Source organism: Saimiri boliviensis, chromosome 12 (genome assembly GCF_048565385.1).
Source record: "Saimiri boliviensis isolate mSaiBol1 chromosome 12, mSaiBol1.pri, whole genome shotgun sequence".
Taxonomy (NCBI): Eukaryota; Metazoa; Chordata; class Mammalia; order Primates; family Cebidae; genus Saimiri; species Saimiri boliviensis.
This window is the reverse complement of record NC_133460.1, coordinates 33,739,679-33,759,147: the sequence shown is the minus strand read 5'-3', so window position 1 is coordinate 33,759,147 and position 19,469 is coordinate 33,739,679. Positions and strand designations below refer to the sequence as shown.

General features: G+C 51.3%; 1 protein-coding gene across 2 annotated transcripts in view; it reads left to right on the top strand.

Moving 5' to 3' along the window:
• Positions 1-16,888, top strand: part of SNX29 (sorting nexin 29) — a 596,746-nt gene extending 579,858 nt beyond the window's left edge. For both annotated transcript variants that reach the window (XM_074382212.1, XM_039477976.2), the window contains exon 21: positions 11,213-16,888. In XM_074382212.1, the coding sequence (XP_074238313.1) occupies positions 11,213-11,342 (130 nt within the window). In that variant the 3' untranslated portion in view covers positions 11,343-16,888. The remainder of the gene's footprint in view (positions 1-11,212) is intronic.
• Positions 16,889-19,469: the final 2,581 nt, after the last annotated feature.

Below are 19,469 nucleotides of genomic sequence, written 5' to 3'. Positions count from 1 at the left end.
TTAATAGTTTGCCTTTGCCTATTACTTTTGTACTTCATAAAGTTTTTAAACTTCTCAACTTTCATAATAACACTTGGATACAATATCCCTACTCAGTTTTTTTCTGCCTTTAATTTTTTTGAGGTGGAGTCTTGCTCTGTCACCCAGGCTGGAGTGCATTGACACAGTCTCGGCTCACTGAAACCTCTGAGTTCAAGCAGTTCTTCTGCCTCAGCCTCCCAAGTAGCTGGGATTACACGAACAGGCTACCACGCCTAACCAATTTTCATATTTTCAGTAGAGATGGGCTGATGTCTCTACTGCAAACACAAAAATTGGTTGGGCGTGCTAATTTGTATCAATGAGCCTGTATCACTCTTCCTCACCATGTTGGCCGGGCTGATGCTGAACTCCTGACCTCAAACGATCTGCCCTACTTGGCCTCCGAAAGTATTGGGATTACAGGTATGAGCCACAGCACCCAGCCCTAAAATCTTTTCAGTGACTGGCAGTATAGTAGGCCTACTGCCACCAGCATCACCTCAGACACAGTAGTGTGGTACACTGTGACGTCACTAAACAACAGGCATTTTTCAGCTCCATCAGGATCTTACGGGATCATTATGATACATGTAGTCTATTGTTGACCAGAACATCATCAATGTGACACATGACCACAGCCATTTCAGAAAGCGGAGGAGGGGCCAAGCAGGGAACTGGAGGACTCTCTCAAGTCCTCAGGGCAGGCTGCCTGTGTTTTTCATTCACTGCTTGCCTTATCTGTCTTCCTGAGGGTCTTCTACTTATGTTTCTGGCCAGAGTTTGTTGGGCTGGGTGCTGTGGTGGGGAGCGCACTGCCAGGGAGCAGAGATATGATGTGCTCTGAGCATCCCATGCAAAGTGGGGGCGAGGGGGACTGAGAATACAAGAGGAGCAGGATTCGGGGAGGATCCTTTCCATGCTCAGAAAATTAGGTTTAGGGGGGATTCAGGGAGAATCTTTTCCATCCTTGGAAAATTAGGTATAATGCATCTTTTAGTTTTCAGTAAGCACAGTTTATACCAGCAGAACCATCCTGCAGCCCCACTTCAGCCCAACCTAGCAGACGATCTATGAGGCCCTCTGAAATGTCAGCCCAAGTGAGCTCTGAAACCCATCCTGGAAACATTAGGCACACTGCATCTTTAGGTTTTTAAATGACCATTGCTTACAGGGCTCGTGTCCCACAGTGCCATGCCTCTCAGTACCCTGACCCCGGTAGATCCATACACCTGTCAGTCTGTGCCCCAGCTGCTCCCACAGTCCAGGCCCCAGATTCAAAAGAAATCCATTCCCTGTCCTCCCATCCTACCGGTCATTGTGCCTGGGATCTGAATCCAACCCCATCTCGGTTCTGACCTCCGTATCTTTCTACTGGGGGCTGCAGCAGCCTCACCACAAGGTACCCTGGCTCAGGCTTCTCTTTGTCCCTGAGGGTGATCTTCACACACTGTACATCTGGAGTGGTGTATCCACCTGATGGGGCTCCCTAGGGACAGGTCTGTAGTCACCAAGATCCACCACGGGGCCCTAGGCAACCCAGTGGCAGAGAATGTGCCCCATTGGCTTTGGGCTCTGAATGCATTATCTTGTCTGATCTCAGAGGTGGTTGATACGGAAGGATACACCAGTACGGGGGGAAAGGGAGAAAAGACTCCCTTGAGGCAGGTTATAACTGCAGGGTCTTCCCAGAAGCCTGGAAGTCTTCCGCTCTGTCCTCTGCCACTTAGCCCAGGATGAGCAGTCATCAGATAGGGCTTGGATCCCTGCTCTGTCGCATAGGCCAGAGGTGTCCAACCCCTGGACCGGTACAGACCCCAGCCTGTTAGGAACCGGGCCACGCCGTGGGTGAGCAAAGCTCGGTCTGTATTTACAGCCGCTCCTCATCGTTCGCATTACTGCCTGAGTGCTGCCTCCGGTCAGATCAGCAGCAGCATTAGATTCTTGTACTGTGCAAATCCTGTTATGAGCTATACATGTGAGGGATCTAGAGTGCACACTTCTTAGGAGAATCTAATGCCTGATGATCTGTCACTGTCTCCCGTCACCACCAGAAGGGACGGTCTAGTTGCAGGAAAACAAGCTCAGGGCTCCCAGTGATTCTACATTATAGTGAGTTGTAACTTGAATCATCTCAACACCACCCTCCTCCCCCGGTTGGTGGAAAAATTGTCTCCTACAAAAAAAACCGGTCCCTGGTGCCAAAAAGGTTGGCGACTGCCACCTTGTGACCTTGGACATGGCCCTGTACCCCCGTAAGCCACATTCTGCTTCTCTAAGGTTGGCCGGGGGTGAGGGGCCAGTAACTTTTTGAGCTTCTTGTCTCCCATGGTGACAACAGCAAGAGATAGTGACGCCAGCCACACAGTCACTCAGTGAGCCTCACAGCACCTTCGTCCTTACCATGTTCCACGCCCTTTTCACCATTATCTATGGCATTCCAAGACCAGAATGCTTTGACTTAAAAGAATACCAACTTGTCAAAGCAACTTTCATTTTCGAAGTCTATGACAAACACACAAAAATAACTAGAAAACCACATACTGCTGTCCGAACGGTGGTTATCCACAAAGGGTAGGAGTTGCATTCATCTGGCGGCAGGTCATGTCCTCAGCGTTTTGAGTTCATGTCCCAAAAGCCACAATGTCTGTCCTGTGTCATCCCTGTCACTGCCCGAGTCTTCTGGGTTCTTCTCTGGGAGTCCTGTGTGCCCCTTGCTTTTCTGGGCATGCCTGGCATGGCCTCCACCTTCCGGACCATTTCTATTTATGGTTGAAACCTTGCTGTCTGTCTGTCCATCCGTACGTCTCATAAAGCAGCCACCAACAGCTGCCTCGTCACATACCCACTTGCGCCCCTGCCTAACTGCAGCTTCTTGGGGGCTCAGATTGGAGGCATTTGCATCTAGTCATGCACTCTGGGCTCAGAGGGCACATTCAAGACCAGCCTCTGCTCCTCATTAGCTATTGGATTTATCCTCCCTCCTGTGGTTTCTACACCTGTAAAGTTACAATGGTCATTACAGCATCCCCTTCCCATGGCCGGCATGAGGATGGTATGAGAATGTGTGTTATTCCTTCAGCTCAAGACTTGACAAGCAGTGGCTTCTTTAATCCTCCCAAAATAATTAAATCAGGTGCCTTGTGGTGTTGGGATTCAAAGAGAACCAGACCCAGAGCTGCCTTCAGGGAACGCTTGGTACTTCCAGAGCCATTTCTGGGTCACTTGTGGATAGTCGAAGTCTTGGAGACCCACTTCAAACCAAGAGGCAGGAGACAGAAGCCTTGGTAGATGCCAGCAGAGTGCAGGGAGTGCACTGTGGTACTGGATCTTCACGGGGCCCCCACCACGCAGTCCTGAGACCCAGGTGTGGCCTAGGAACGAACTCGGAGGCTTTTTAGCCTGGTCCGCTCTGGTAACACCCAGCGGGACCCTCATGGCCATGCAATGCAGAAGACAGGGCAAGGCCACTCCCTCCCACTCCACAGATCCGAGGGTTTTAAGATGCGGGGAGCACATTCTCTGTGATTTCCATGTCTTGGAGACAGAACTTGAGTCTTTAAACTCGTATATGCAGGGACTCAGGGAGCTGGGTAGTGGAGGACTGTGTCCACAACCCTGCCGCACACACAGCTCAGTCCTAGCTGGGTTGCGGGGATCCAGCTCGGCTGCAGGCTTGGCCTGTGTGAGGCCATGCTCCAAGCTCCAGAGACAGCTCCTAGCAAATGGAATATTGACCAGCTCGCCAAACCCAGATCATAGGTGAAGCAAAATGAAAAGCTAATCTCTCCTCACAGCCATTGTCACTGATGAGCAGTTGAGGCCCTCGGATCAATTTCACCTGCATGCTGATGACAAGGCAGCATGCAATGCCCCCAGAGGCTTATTTAAAAAGAACAGCCACCCTTGGGGCCCTCAGCCACAGGCCCCTTCGCCCCCACCCTCCAGTGCCCGGGTACTTGCCAGGACCGGGGAGGATGGAGACAGAGTGAGTTTCTGAAACTAATCCCAAGTGCATGAGTCGGGAACACTCATGGCCTGCTACCGCTGCTCACATCCCTCTCCCACAAGGGGAGGGGAACCATGGGGATGTGTGCGCCGTCTCCCCTGTGACAGCTGCATTCCCAGTTCTTTTCTCCAGTTGCCTTCCAGGTGACCTCAGAGCCAGGTGCAGCCCTGGAGAAGTAATGTCCCCAGAGAGTTTTCCAGCTTGGTGACAGTGGGCCCTGCAGCCCAGGAGGCCAGCACTTTGTCGATTTGGGGACAGAATCCTCTGTGCCATTGCCTTCCTGTGTTTCCTGCCCAGTAGTTTGGACTACATTTCCCAGGCCATCTTCTTCCTCTGTGACCCCAAAATGGCTCTGGCAATACCAGCTCTGAGGAATAGGACCGAGGTCTGACCTGAGCACAGGGTTCGCGGAGGAGGAGTGAACCCTGCTGGAGGCAGCCAAGGCCCAGTTCAGAAGTGAAGGGAGAGGACATTCACTGAGCGGCACCCCTGCGGGCCCTGCTCCATCCCAGCACTAAGTGTGATGCTTGGCTTTGTCTCAAACCTGCAGGGCACATCCTGTGATTTCCTCCTTCATGTATTTTTACTTGCACCATTTTTTAAAACAGCTCAAGATGATACAGATCACACTCCATACCATTCCATTTAAAGTGCACCCGGCTTAGTAGTTTTACTTTGATCCCCCCTTCAGAGGCAGAGAATCTGAGTCCCAGAGAGGAGCATCGTGACCGGCTCAGGTCCCCCGCTGGTGAATGGCATGGTCGGGAGTCATCCAAGACTTTGTCCCCAGGGTGCTGCTTTCTACCCAGAGACAGGGACAAAGGTCACTGGCTCCTGGGTGCTTCAGGCTATCAGGCTTTTCCCTGACGGGCTCTTTCATGCTGGAAAAGTCTACATACTGCCTTCTTTGAGTCAAGTTTGAGATGAGAAATGGTAGCACGGTAAGCTCCCATTTTTATGGCATAGTCCGTGAGTTTCGACAAAGGCGTGGTATCCTGTAGCCACCACCCTTAAGATATGGAACAACTCCTTTACCCGCCGCCAGATTCCCTAGTATTCCTCTATAGTCAGCCCCTGATCTGTTCTTTGTCCTCATCGTTGTGCCTTTTCCAAAGCGGCCTATGAATGGACTCAGATGTGGAGCAGCTTTGGGGATGTCATGTTGCCAGAAACCGGCATAGTAAGAAGCAAACGTTCACCCAATACACAGGGTCGCAAAGGAACAAGGGGTGGTGCATAAGAAAAGCTTTTTTAATTCTTCAAGGGGCCTTTAAAACCATGTTTATGAATACTGTTACAAAGGCCATGGTAACCTAAAAATAAAGGTAGTGAAAGAGAAATCTAGAATGTTACATAGGAGACACACAGGGAACATACAGCACAGATGATGATCAAAACAGAGCCAGGGAAAGGTCACGACACGTCTTCATCTCAGCTCCAGATGGGCGACTCTGGGCCTCATCATCAAGATGCCCGGATTCTGAGGATCACACCCTGAAAGTAGCGTCCCCCTCATCACTGACCCCCAGGTATCAGACGAGCATCAGGATCTGGATCCAGGGCTCGGAAAGTCTGCTTTGTGGTCTGGAGAAAGTCAACCTGAAGGAGTGGCCGTTACCCTGAGCACGGCCATTATTGCCGTGTTGCTATTTCTTTCACCCATGAGGCAAAATAGATGGGGACTGGATTTTGTTCCTGGTGATATGTCCTTCGCTGGTAAATTTAGCAACCTAATAGGGTAACATAATTTGCTCAAGAAATAGGGCCAGTAACAGGGAGGTCACTCCCCAAATCTAACAGATGTTGGGGCATCTCGCACCACTGGCTGAGGTATCCGCACCCTTGGGTGGTGGCTCAGTTTTGCCTCCGTGTCTCTTATGACCTGTTCTGGTCACTTGAGGGTAGAAACTAAGTCTTTTGTCTTGAATTCCCAAGAGCCCATGATGGGATTTGGCTCCAGCTAAGAGGAAACATGAAGAATGTCAGAGATAACATTCTCTTTACAGAATGGCCACCATTTCCCCACCCTTGTTTGCCGACCTGGTTTAAGTCTGGAACAGCCACCAATTTGCTCACTACCTTTTCTTTCTTCAGGCCGTCTGTAAATGTCCCTGCTGAATACCCATCTCTTACAGCCCTTCGGGGCATCTGCTGTGTCAGGACCAGGCACCCTAAGACCTGCGCCGCCTAGAGGCTGATCTTGTTCCAGAAAGACGAGGATGGGCTTTTCAGAGAAGGTTCCCTCTGCTCCCTCCAGCCCCATTCCCCCAGGTTAGATAGATGTAGGGAGTTTGGGAAGTCTGCTGTATTTTGCGAGTTGGTAAAATCTTTGTGAAAGCCTCCTTGCCTGGGTATGTGCTTCATGCCTGTAATCCCAGTACTTGGGAGGCCGAGGTGAGAGGATCATTTGAGGCCAGGAGTTTGAGATCATCCTGGGTAACACAGTGAGACCCCATCTCTAAACCAGAAATAAAGAGAAAAAAAAAAGTCTCTATCCAGTTCCTTTGGTGTATTAGATAGAAGAGTTCCTGTGAATTTGCTGGCCCGACATCATGGGTGCCTCTTCCCTTCTTATTTCAGGATATCAGAAGAGCCAAGTCTATTTCTAATCATTGCCAACCCCAGAAATCTGTATTGAATGATGTACAATTGCACTATTATCCTCATTTCGTAGATGAGAAAAGCGTTTCTGGGGTAGGGAGTCTGGCTCCTTCTCCAAGGTCGTGTCATGTCTAGCAGAAGGAACCCAGGTTTTCTGACTCTGACTATGGAGTTAAGGCCTTTGGCAATTCATTCTCATGGCTAAGCTAGAGCATTTTCTGCCATCCAGACGCCCCTTTTTCTTGTTTGCAAAACTACAACAGATCTAGCTCCAGCATCAACAGAGTCCCTGCTGGGCAGCAGGAACGTACCTCGTCCACGCATTCCTCTCCTGCCTAGGCCACAGAGCTGCAAGCCCACTTTCTTACAAAAATGCAGTCATGCCATACAAGTGATAGTTTGCTTCTTGGTGGCCTGGTTTCTATCAGTGGAGCCAGCTAAGAAATAGTGCTGTCATTCCAGAACTCTCGGTGGTGCACGCGGCAGAAGTCGGCAGCTAACAAGGGCTATGAGGGATGAGAATTTCACTGTGAGGATGGTGTCAGGAGGAGGCCTCTGCAGCAGGGACTGGAGAGAGCCTTGGTTAAAAGAAAGAGATCGATGGCTCTTATTTAAGGCCGTCACTATAAACACGAGCGTTCTGGCTTCCCTGGAAAGTGCATAACTACAGCTTGTGTCTCTACCGCTGGATTTTGGTCCTGGAGGAAACATGGCACTGGCCTCATCTCTCCCCTGTAGGGAACGGGTTTGGCTAAGCATGTGGGGTCTCCTTCCCTTCTCATTGGTCCTGTCTCTTCTGCCATCCCCAGCAGCCTGCTTCCTTCCCCAGTTTTCACACTCGCAGGCCCACCCATCCCACGCCTTCAGATCCTGTTGGTTAGCCAGACAGCATTACCAGTGTTAAGCTGTTCTCGACCTACAAAGATGGCAAGAGGTTCAGCCTCACACATGCCAGCGGCTGCCAGCACTCTCTGCTCAAGCTCACCACGCTCAGCAGAACCCAGACCTGGGTTTCCCAGCTGTCATGCACTCACCAAAGCCCCTGTGCTTCAGCCAGATTTCTGCAGGCGTCATCCACTCAACTTGTCCCAAATGAAGCCCATCCTCCTGTGGCCTGCCTATTCTCATCCTGGGTTCTCAGGATTCAGAGCAGCCCTGCCTCCAGCTCACCTGGGTGCCCCATCTCACCAGCCACCAAGCCCGAGTCCCGAGACATGGCTCTGCCTATCACCACTGCTCCACAAGGCCTTAAGCATTGAGCTGTCCACATGCCACACAAGGTCACTATTGCGCCTTCAACTACAGCAGCCAATGCTCACTGGGAGTCCCCGGGTGCCAGGCATGGGCATATGACAGACACAGCCCCGTGACTGCTCAGTGCACACCCTGAGCTAACCCTACCTTCCAGGAAGAGGAAGTAGCTGGGCCGGTCTGCCTGGCTCTAAGTCCTCTCCTTCCCCAGGGCCTGCACCTTCACCCACACTCAGCTTCACATCTAGAGGGCCCTTCCCACAGCGACCCTCAGCTCACTCCTGCTCACCCTCCTCGAGGAAGCCCTCTGTGCCCTGCTCAGAACAACCTGGGCTCCCCCTCACTGGGGTGTCCGCTGCACTCTACCACAGCGATCTGTCCAGAGTCTGCCCTCCCCATCCCCGACAAGACTGTGGCTCTCCAAGCCCAAGGCCACTGCTGCACCCCTTTGTGCCCAGCATGGTGTCTAGGGACACAGCTCATGTGAGGCTGAATGTTTGCTGCTGCCCAGTCATCATCACTTCTACACATTTGATCCACATGATGCTTAAAACCACCCCAACCTGTATTCTCTCCAGGGCTCAGGGAGGGCAGGCCTTTGCCTACAGAAACACAGCTGGTTGGGGGCTTTCAGTAGCCCTTAAATATACCACAGCACTAGGATGTGCACACAGCAGTCATCCGCAAATGACAGACAAGGAAACCAAGGCTCAGACAGCATGGGCCACAGCAGGACTGAACACAGGCATTTGCCTTGGAGTCCCCCCTTCTCTCCACCCTGCATGGCAGGTACTGTTTGTTAAAAAAGCATCCTGGCCCCACCAACTGCTACCTCTCCTCTCACACTTAGGCTCTGAGAGGGGCTAGGAGAAGCCAGTGCCTCCTGTTACCTCTACGGCCCCACCCCACGCTCTGGTCATTGCAGGCTAAGGAGTGGCTGTTCCACCCAGATCTGAACAACATGATCGGAGGGAGTTGTGAGGGCTTCGGTTGAAAGTGACATTTACATCCAAGCTTTCCTGGATGTTTCTAAGAATCCGTCCCCTACACTGTGAACAAAGACCTCCTTCCAGCATCTTCGACCCATCCTCTCAGGAGTGTTCAGAATAAAGAGACTTTCGGTAAGGCGGGTCGTCTTATGAAGGAAGAGAGAGGCGTGTTTGCTTTGGACCTGCGGCCAGACGCCCACCCCAAGGAGGAATGGGTGGCACACACCAGGCTGGACGGGCTTAGAGATGATTCAGGGCAGATGTTTATTTTCCATCCATGCATAGAACGCAAAGCACAACCTGACTTACAGGAGGAGAAGGCAGTCATTAAAAGGGGTCTTCATTTTGTTAGCTTATCAGGGTGTCAGTTCAAATTGGAAGCAAGAGGCCTCTTGCACACTGGCCACATCCCTGAAAGGTGCAATGCAAACCAAACCCGATCATTATAAAGAGAATCACTCCTGAGATGCATGAAGACAGAGCTATTTCAGGGAACCCTGCATGGACCTCTCTAGGGGCATGATGTCCTTATGAACACAAGTCTCTCCTTAACTCATCTGGTTTGTGAAACAGGGCTTGGAGACAGCTGGGGTTGAATGATCCTGATCTGAGACTTACTAGGTGTCCCTGGTCCTCCCTGAACCACAGATAGGGCAGAGCTAGCTGTGGACGGGGTCCCGTCTTCCCTTTCAGGGTCTAGGGGCCCAGAGCTCACGTTCAGAAAGCCATAACGTGACAGAGGGCCTCAGGATGCAGGCGCAAACATAGATCTTATTAGGTTTCTGTTTTGTTTTAAAGCATTTTATCCCAGTGAGATATTTTTTGTAGTCAATTTTTCTTATTTCTATTTTCTAACATCTGTAATATTACCACTTAGAGACCATTCTTTTTTTTCCTGAGACAGAGTTTCATTCTTGTCACCCAGGCTGGAGTGCAGTCCACACGATCTTGGCCCATTACAACTGCCACCTCCCGGGTTCAAGCAATTCTCCTGTCTCAGCCACCCAAATAGCTGGGATGACAGGCATCCACCACCATGCCCAGCTAATTTATTGAATTTTTAATAAAGGTGGGGTTTTCGGCATGTTGGGCAGATGGGTCTTAAACTCCTGACCTCAGGTCATCCTCCAGCTTCAACCTCCCAAAGTGCTGGGATTACAGGTGTGAGCCACTGCACCCAGCCAAGATCATTCTTAGTGATCAACTGCTGAGTCCTGTTGATGTTTACTTCCTAGTCAAACAGCCTATGGTAGACAGAGTAACAGCAACATTCCCAGCCCCAGAATTTACGTGTCCCCTTATGTGGCAAAGGGAACTTTATAGACATAATTAAATTAAGGACTGGCTAAGCAGGAAGATCACTTGTGCCCAGGAGTGTGAGACCAGCCTGGGCAATATGGTAAGACCCCATCTCTACAAAAAAATGTTTAAAAATGAGCCAGGCATGGTGGCTAGTACCTATAGTCCCAGTGCTCAGGAGGTTGAGTGGGAAGGATTGCTTGAGCCAAGGAGGTGGAGGCTGCAGTGAGCTATGATTGTACCATTGCACTCTAACCTGGGCAACAGAGTTAAGAATCTGTCACAAAAAAATACAATTAATTTTTTTTAATGTGATCATATCACAGGATTCCCTGCTGAGCACCCTCCAGCAGGCACCCTTCACTATCAGGGTGCAGCCTCCCCGGCCTCTACCCTGTCCCCTCAAATGTTGTGAGGGCCTCCCAACCCAGACCCGTCCCCTGGGCACTGCACATACTATGCTGCTGTGTGCTGCTTCAGAACCAGGACCGGTGTTCCCCTCTTAGTGGCATCTTCTGGTTTTTCTGTTCCTGGCTCTTTTGCACAATACCACACCAAACAACCTTACAACTAGACCCTGGGTCCTGAGGCCTTTCTTGGAATCAGTTCCACAGGAAGCCCCGCTCCTGCGTTTCTACACCTCTTTTGTGACTTCACGTACAGCGTTCTCCAGTCATGACTGACAACTGTACCTTTGCTAGAAGATCAGTGAAAATGTGGGGAAGAAAGCCACGCCTACGACATGCTTTCATAGCCTTAAAATGCAGACCTGAATGGTGGTAAAGCTAGCTCAGATTCGCAGCCAAACTTGCTTGGACCCAAAAGCTTAGAGTGGTTTTAAAAGATGGAAACTTTACATGACAATATGGGTTTCCCATTTCCCGTTTCTCCAGGTGGCACTTACGAGTCAGAGGCGGCTCCAGTGAGCTGGTCACAGACCCCAACCATGTCACTCCTGCTGCCTGCACACCTGGCTCACCTCCCGGCCTATGGTCATTTGCATTTGAACCCCAGACTTAACCTGATTCTTTCCCTGCTCTTTCAGTGACATCACCCCTCCCGGAGAGCCTGTGAATAGGAACAGCCGGCCCAAAGTGGCTTCCCGCTTCCCCAAACTGTCCCGAGGTCAGCCCCGGGAGACACGCAACGTGGAGCCCCAGAGCGGCGACCTCTGACCTCGACGGAACCCCAGCCACAGGCCTTATACGTCATGCCAGCTGCCTCCACCTGGGCCACTGCTGCTGGCCCCTCACACCTCGGCGTGACGACCACGTCCACCTGGTGACCCTGAGAGCACACAGTCCCCACTGGTCACATGACACCCTAATTAAACTCTTCATTCTCAGAGTCGCACTGTCCCTGGCCCCAGAGCAAGGCGGCGCCTCGCTGGACAGACTCGGACACGTGGTCCCTCTTCTCTCGGGGTCTGCCCTGGGCTGCAGCAGCTGCTTGTGGGCCTCGCTGCAGTTCACAGGTGGCAGGAGGGTGGGCGCCAGGCCAGGCTGGGTGCCCTCTGGTTGAGATGCACAGCTGATCCCCTACACGGCAAGGTTCCTGTGGAGCCAGCCCCTCCACTCCTTCCCACACGCGGACTAGCATGACTGTTAGCCTTGCCTTTTGCTTTTTAAGGTTATTTCCTGGTCCAACTGATCGATGGCTGGGATGGGAGGTTCCGGTTCCTTTCATTGCAACCTCCACCAACAGCCATTACAGCGCTCTTTTCCAGAGAGATGTCCCCAGGGCCTTGGCAAGGAGCCATTAGTGATGTTTAACTTGAGTTCGGAGAACTTCCCCTACCTCCCCATGGCTGGATTCAGAAAGGACCATGCCCTAGGAGCCTGAGGCCACCTCGGCCCTCACCAGGCTTGGAGGGGACTCGGACATCCGACTCAGCTGTCAGCAGCAACCCGGTAACCTGGTGTCACCCAGCCTATCCAAAACGCACTGGCCTTGGCCCCACGGTTGTGAGAAACTTGGCTTAGGGAACCACCGCAGGTGGTCCCATGATTTTCAGACCAGGGTCCATTTCTGTGAACTTGGACCCAGCATGGACACTGAACAGATCATGTTCATCTCCACTCAAGATGCATTTCCACCCCTATGTGTCCCCCGTACACTGTCCATGGGAACAGAACTCTGCATCCCTAAGATGGGGTCCTCCGTTCCTCCCATCTCTACGTGGCTCTCCGAGTACAGAGGCCTCAGCAGGGAGGGGAGGATGGAGACCAGCAGCTTGGTGGCGCCCCGGGGCTCCTCCAGTGAGCCCACATCAGAGCACCTCGAAGGACCAGAGTCCTCCTCAGATGCTCCACACAGTTGAGTTTGCATTCTGGGGTAAATATTAAGTAACTAGGAAGGAGGTCCTGAAACGGACTGTGCGAGAATCAGTTTGTGTGTTCCGCCTTCACTTGACGCAGAGACACAGGTGGATGGTGATGGTTTGATGGCAAGCCATAGCCTTGTCCTTTAACTGCTTCAACTCAGTTGCTTAAAATGGGAACAGCGCAGGTGAGCATGGAGCATCTCCTGCTCAAGGAAATCTCTAGGGAATCATCTGGAAGGTTTATGCTATGTGTTCCCCTCATAGCAAGAACAGTTGTTCATGGCTTTGAAGGAAAGCTGAGATCACTCACACACAGCCCTCCAGAGAAACCGAGGAGGCCTGTGTAACTTCTGAGGGGACCCTGGGCCAGATAAGCCATGCCCAGGTGAGACCGAAAGAGCTTGAGTGAGTAAGGAGGTGGGGGCCCCTGCAGTCAGCTCCTGCGAGTGTGAAGGACCTGAGATGCCCTGGTCTCCCGCCCCCTCGTCTGCCAGCGTCACTGCAATACACATGCTTTATCTGAAATTCCAGGGCCCGGAGTGCCCATCAGCCCACGCGGCTGGCACCTTTCAACAGAGAACCATCACACGCTGAGGCAGGGACCGTCTGACAGCTCAAGCTGCCCTATGTCCTGGCCCCCCAGGTTGGATTTATGCCACATAGGTCATTTTGAGGTAGGTCTTTGATGCCCACTCAGAGATGGTCCCAGGAGTGCCTCCCCAACCAGGAAACCTGCACTACAGATCATCTCCCTCTTCTCTCTGTTAGATACTGAAAGGAACCTCCCCTCTCCAACATCCCCCTGTGCCCAGGCTTCTGACCCGCAGCCTTTTCTGCCAGCTGCTTCCAAAACACAGGATGCGAATCAGTCCTCACCCTCTCCAGATACCACACCAGAAAGCACCTTGGACATTCTGCACGTTAAGAAACAAAGCAAAAAAAGTCCCCCGGAACGATGACAAACGGACAGATGCGAACCCGTGAGAAACAAGTGTGCACTCAGCTGGTATTTAACGGGCAGGAGAAGGTCTGCCTCCCTTTTTTATAAGACTGAATTATTCACAGAAAACAAGGCCTCCCGTGTTCCTGGGACCCACGTGGGGACCATCCCGGCTCCCTGCTCCTGGTACACCTCCCATGATCACACACAGACCCTCGAGTCTTCAAGATACAGACCATCTCCTCATTTTTGCTCAGAAGTGCATGTGACCGGCGCATGACAGCGGCTCCCCAAAGCCTCCCCTTCGAAATCTCATAGAATATTCTGCAATGAATGAGTCCATCCCGCTGCTCACGTGACCCTTGCCTTGCTCTGTGGTGCAGTGGGATGAATTTCAGGCAACAGAGATGACTGACAGTCTTCCCGGTTCCTGGAGAACTGGGGCAGAAATGCCCAGGCCTAGCAAGATTGCAGCTGGAATCCGGTCCCTGAACTCCACCCCCGGAGATGTGTCATTTGCCCCTCAGCCTGGATTCCATTCTGAGGGCTGGCTCAGCCCGTGACCTATCAATGGCAAAAACACCCCTGCAGAAAGGATCCCTCACACCTCATGTCTGTCTCCTTCATCCAAGAAGATTACTCAGGGTTCTCCAAAGTCAGCATCTGAGAAAGGAAGTGCTCCCCATTCAGAGCGGAACTAGGGAGGCCTGTCTCTCTCTCTCTCTCTCTGAGGGCCTTGGATATCTGGGACTGTCTCTGCTGGGAAGAATCATCCCCTTTTTCTTTGTGGTCTGTGGTGCCTCAAAACGTCACCAGGTTCCATCTTTGGCGTCATCCCGTTTTTTGTTTCTTCACCACCAGATGAAAGAAGACTCAGCAAAGGCAGGGCTGGGCAGAGGTGTCTCTCCTAGGAAGAGAAGGAAAGCTTCCAGGAAGGGAGGTTCAAGGCTGCTAGAAACCTAGCCCAGCCCTGCCCTCCCAACCTGGGACAGAGCCTTCTCAGCTCTTCTTCCTGGGCTCAGTCTGAAATTCAGCTTCTCGGATTGCTCTTAGGGGCCAGCAACACACTTTGCTGGTAAGCCATTGCAGAATGTGGAGCTGAGGTTCAAGGTCCCCAGCATTTCTCTACCGGCAGCCTCTGGTGGAGGAAGACGCTTTGACGAAAGAGGTTCTTACAGCCCATGGTGGTGGCCATCCTCACATCCAGTCACCAGCTGCATCCAGGGACTGCCTGCTCCAGAAGGGATCATCATCCAGTAGAGTTGTAAACAAGGGTACCGTCTTAAAAGATCTAGGAAGAGGTAGGCGAGCGATCTGGACCCATCTGCTCATAGCCCTTGGCCCTGCTTCATACCTTGGAGCTTATTAAGATGATTTCTTTGAGAACCATTTAATTTTTTTCAGAACTGTGGCAGGTGATGTGTTATGCTTTAAAATCAGGCGCCCGAAAGCCTCTTGCACCAGGCGGATGGCTAGCAGGGCTGTAGCCAATGCCACAGACTGGCGCTAGGGCCAGTGATCATGACCCTCAGTAGGAAACAGGAGTGAAGCCTCGCAGCCTGCCTGGTGGATGAACAGCAGCTTATTTCCAGACACCCTGATCCAGGGCTTGGTGGCCCAGGCGAGCTGTGGCCTCTCTTGGTTGTGCATGTGACGATTTGCCCACCCCAAGGACCAGGTCATGGGGTTCTGGGCCTCAGCCCTCCTGCCCCACCTGCTCAAACCCCCATGGGGCTATGACTCCATCCAGCCCCTCACAGGGAGGCCCAGCCATGTTCTCTGGGCTCCCAGTGAGCCCCCTCCTCTCCACCCATCCCCAGAATCCATCCATCATTCCTCAGCCAAGCTCCTATATGAGCTGCAGCCCCCACACGGGTGAGGCCCTGCACGTCAGAAGTATCTTCCAGCCTTGGCACAGAACTGATGCCAAAAGGAGGGCTGGGTTTTCAGCTCCTGGGACCTGCCTGAGAAAGACCTCACCTCACTCCTTCTCCAGTACAAACTGGCTAGGAGGCATCGGGGGAGGGGCAGCCTCATGCCCAGGTTTCAACCCCAAAGGCGATGATTCTCTTGACTCTGCCTTGGTGTTTCGCCCGGGATCACAGCAGACCTCGGCTGTTTCTAGAAGGCAGGCGCCTGCTTATGAGCAAGGTCGATGGTAACATTTTTCAAAATATTGTGTATTAATTCATTAAAGCTAATGTTAAATATTTGCCGTTTTCAGATTGGCTTCTGTGCTAATTTTGCACAGTGGTAGCACTGTATATTTTATCTCACATTTCTGTGCCAAAAAAGTTCATCTTCGTGTTTTTGTAATACACAATCTTGATTACGTTTCTAAGATGAAGCTTCAGCTCCTGGGTCAGTAGGAATGAGGGTGCGGCTTTCAGCGTCTCCAGGCTCTAGACAGACCCATCCTGCCACTCATCCCACGGTGTTGACCTGCACCCGACCAGCCATCTCTGCCATTCCTCATGCTAGCCATGAACCATTGCCGTCATCTGGGCCTGATTTGGGTACACTAAATTCTGTCATTGAGGACACGATTCCGTTTCTAAATCCCCACAACCAAGTAGAGTATCCTTCCTTATAGCTAATTTCAAGAGAGAACTGAAAAAGAAATCTGGTTTCCTTAAAAGATGATGGAGCCTATGATATCAACAAGCAGCCCTCTGGCAGAAGATTCTAGATTCACTCATGGTTTGAGGCCCAGGGATTTAGCTCTTACTGGTGCATAAATGCTTTCCTACCATAACTGGAACACCGCTCACCCAGGCCACCCACTTTCCCGCGAGCGTGCTCAGCTGTGCCACGTCTCCGTGAACTGCAGAGGAAATGCCACTCATTCACCATCAGTGTAGGACAGAAGGACACACAATGGGGGATTGAACATTTGCACCCAGAGCAAGTGAACGCTTCCTGAGTGACCCCGGAGACTGCAGATTTCCGGGAGTGAAGGGGATGGGGGTGGAGCTCATTAGAATTTGTATTAGCCAGGATTCCTCCTAAGAAGAATGTCCACCTCTCTTCATCCCTGGCCTAGCTGCCGGGTAGAACCCCTACTCATCTGACACCGACTTCTTAAGCGAGTCTTTTGAATGGAGGAGCAATGGTAACCCCGCTGCAGGGGGGCGCCTGGCCTGGCCAGTTACCCATGATCGGGTGCCAGTGAGCCGTCTTCGGGGTAAGAGAGCCGTGAATCTAGAGTCCATTATAGTCTGTGTGTACATAAGGTCTAAATGTCTCCGGAGATGCCCTGAAACCTGTAGTGTTCTCTTAACTACCCTCTTATGTTAAGGTTTACATAATAGGATTTTTAAACAAATGTGTTTAATTTTTTAAGATCTCTTGTATTAAAATTTTCTTTTGGAATAAGCTGTGGAAATTTTGTTACAACCTAGTTGAGATAAACCTCTTTACAATGACAAAATAAAAATTGTGACATTTTATAAATTGGATACTTCAGTGTATGGTCTCTGTCTCAATTCTTTTTCAACAACTTGAGATTGAGGTGAACTTTTAATACATATGTTATCGTTGAAGTGGAGCAGAATTCCATTTTGAGTTAATTATATTAGGCAGATCCAGATAAACTGGCAATGTAGAATTAAAGTTTCATACAGAAAAAAAACACCCCTCTTTACAGGTTCCTATGTATTCACTCCTTAAGAAACAGACCATTATTAGGCACCTGCTCTATTACCAGGTGCCAGGCAGTGAGCAAGACAGGTACGGGGCACTGTTGGAGTCACAGTGGAGCTGACACAGACAGATAAAAGAGTTTTTTTTAAGAAGTCAACCATCCCGGGCCAGGCACAGTGGCTCACGCCTGTCATCTCAGCACTCTGGGAAGCCAAGGCGGGTGGATCACAAGATCAGGAGTTCAAGACCAACCTGGTGAAGATGATGAAACCCCATCTCTATAAAAAATTAGCCAGGCATGGTGGCAGGTACCTGTAATCCCCGCTACTCGGGAGGCTGAGGCAGGGAACTGCTGGAACCCAGGAGGTGGAGGTTGCAGTAAACTTAGCGCCACTGCACTCCAGCCTGGGTGACAGACTGAGACTCTGACTCAAAAATAAAAAAAAAAAGTCAACCATCCGGATAATCTCAGACCATAGTAACTACTGCAAAAGAGTAATGGGGATTGGTTGGAGATTCTTGGTCCCAAGCCAAAATCTACCTTAAACAGACTAGGCCAGGGTTTCTCAGCCTTGGCGCCGCTAACACTGGGGACTGGATGACTTTGTTGTGGGGGCCGTCCTGTACACCGTAGGGTGTGCAGCAGCCTCCCTGGCCTCCACCTGCTAGATGCCAGGAGCACCCCTTTCGTTATGACAGTTGGTGACATCCAGACATGGCCAGAGGTCCCATGGGGTGACGGGGGCCAGTTGAGAGCCATGGGGCTAAGGCCAAGTGGTCCTCTTGGCTAAAGTGATTTTTTTGGCTGAGACCTAAAGGATAAGAAAGAAGCTTGACACTGGCCCTGTACCCCTCAAGTAATTTACACTGGCTGAAATACTCAGACCCTACAGCAAGAGAAGTTGACATTTTTTAACCTAGTTATGAGAACTGAGAAAAGAAAAGGCTCTTGGGATGAGAATCCAGGCATAAGGTAAGTTCCCACCAGGGCGCCATGAAGGGTATTGTTGCAGGTGGACCTCAAAGCCCAGCTGGGCAAAGACCGCTGTGAGCTGTTGCAGATAGAGGAGGTGTGCAGGCATTTCCTTTGGGGGGAGGGTGGTGATGTGGACACCATGCTAGGCACCCCACAGCTGCATTGCCTTGAGTATTAAATCAGGAAGCCACACTAGGGGGAATACGGAGGGACCTCAGGGTACAGTCTCCCGGCTGCTGCTCCTGTCCTGTACCATCCTAAGTGACCCCCCACCCATGGCACTTCGACCAGTGCTGTCCAACAGAAATAGCATGTTAGCCATGTGTGCCATTTAATTTTTTCAGCTGGGCACCATGGCTCAGGCCTGTAATCCCAGCACTTTGGGAGGCCCCAACAGGAGCACAGCTCGAGGCCAGGTATTCAAGACCAGCCTGGGCAGCATAGCAAAACCCTGTCTCTACAAAGTTTCTGTTTTTGTTGTTGGTTTCTTTTAATTAGCCACAAATGGTAGCATGCGCCTGTCTTCCCAGCTACTCAGGAGGCAGGGCAGGCAGATCGCTTGAGCCAGGAGTTCAAGTCTGCAGTGAGCAGTGATCACACCACTGCATTTCAGCCTGGGCAACAGCGAGATCCTATTTCACAAACACAAATTCTAGTAGCCCAATTAAAAATATTTTTTAAATGCAGCTGAAAATGGTAATAGTGTATTTCATTTAACCGAGTACATCCAAGACATCATCATTTCAACATGCATTTTGGGTACTAAGTTTGCAAAGCTAGTGTTATTTTGTGCACTAGACAGCTCAGCTTGGGCGGACTGCATCTCAGGTGCTCTGGACCCTGTATGACTGATGTCTCCTATACTGGGCAGCAGAGCTCTGCGGACCATCAGCTCCCAAACCTCTGTCAGCCTCATGTCCAAATGCCTAATCAGCGCTCCATCTGCATCGCTTCATGAGCATCTCAAACCAAACTAAAACGCATCTCTGTTTTCTGCCCTAAACCTGCTCCTACCCATGACTTTCCCCAGCTGAGGAAATCAGGGCTCCATCCTGGCAACTGCAGAGGCCACCAGTCCTTGCCTCTTCCTGTCTCCTAACTCCTACCTACCAGGTTCCTATTTATTCCCTCCCGTAAGAAACAGACCACTATTAGGTACCTACTGTATACCAGATGCCAGGCATACAGCAGTGAGCAAGACAGGTATGATGTACTATTGCCCTTGGCCCCAGCCCTTACCACCACCACTGAGCTCCGAGCTGCCACTGCCTCTCATGCTGTGAGGACCACGCCGTCCTCCCCAGTCACCCCCCATGCCGTCACACTGCCATTCAGGCTTCTCTCCATGCAGCACCCACTGCCACCTTTTACATTGGTTTGGGTCACTCACAAGCCCCCTGGGCACTCGGCCCTGTTCTGCT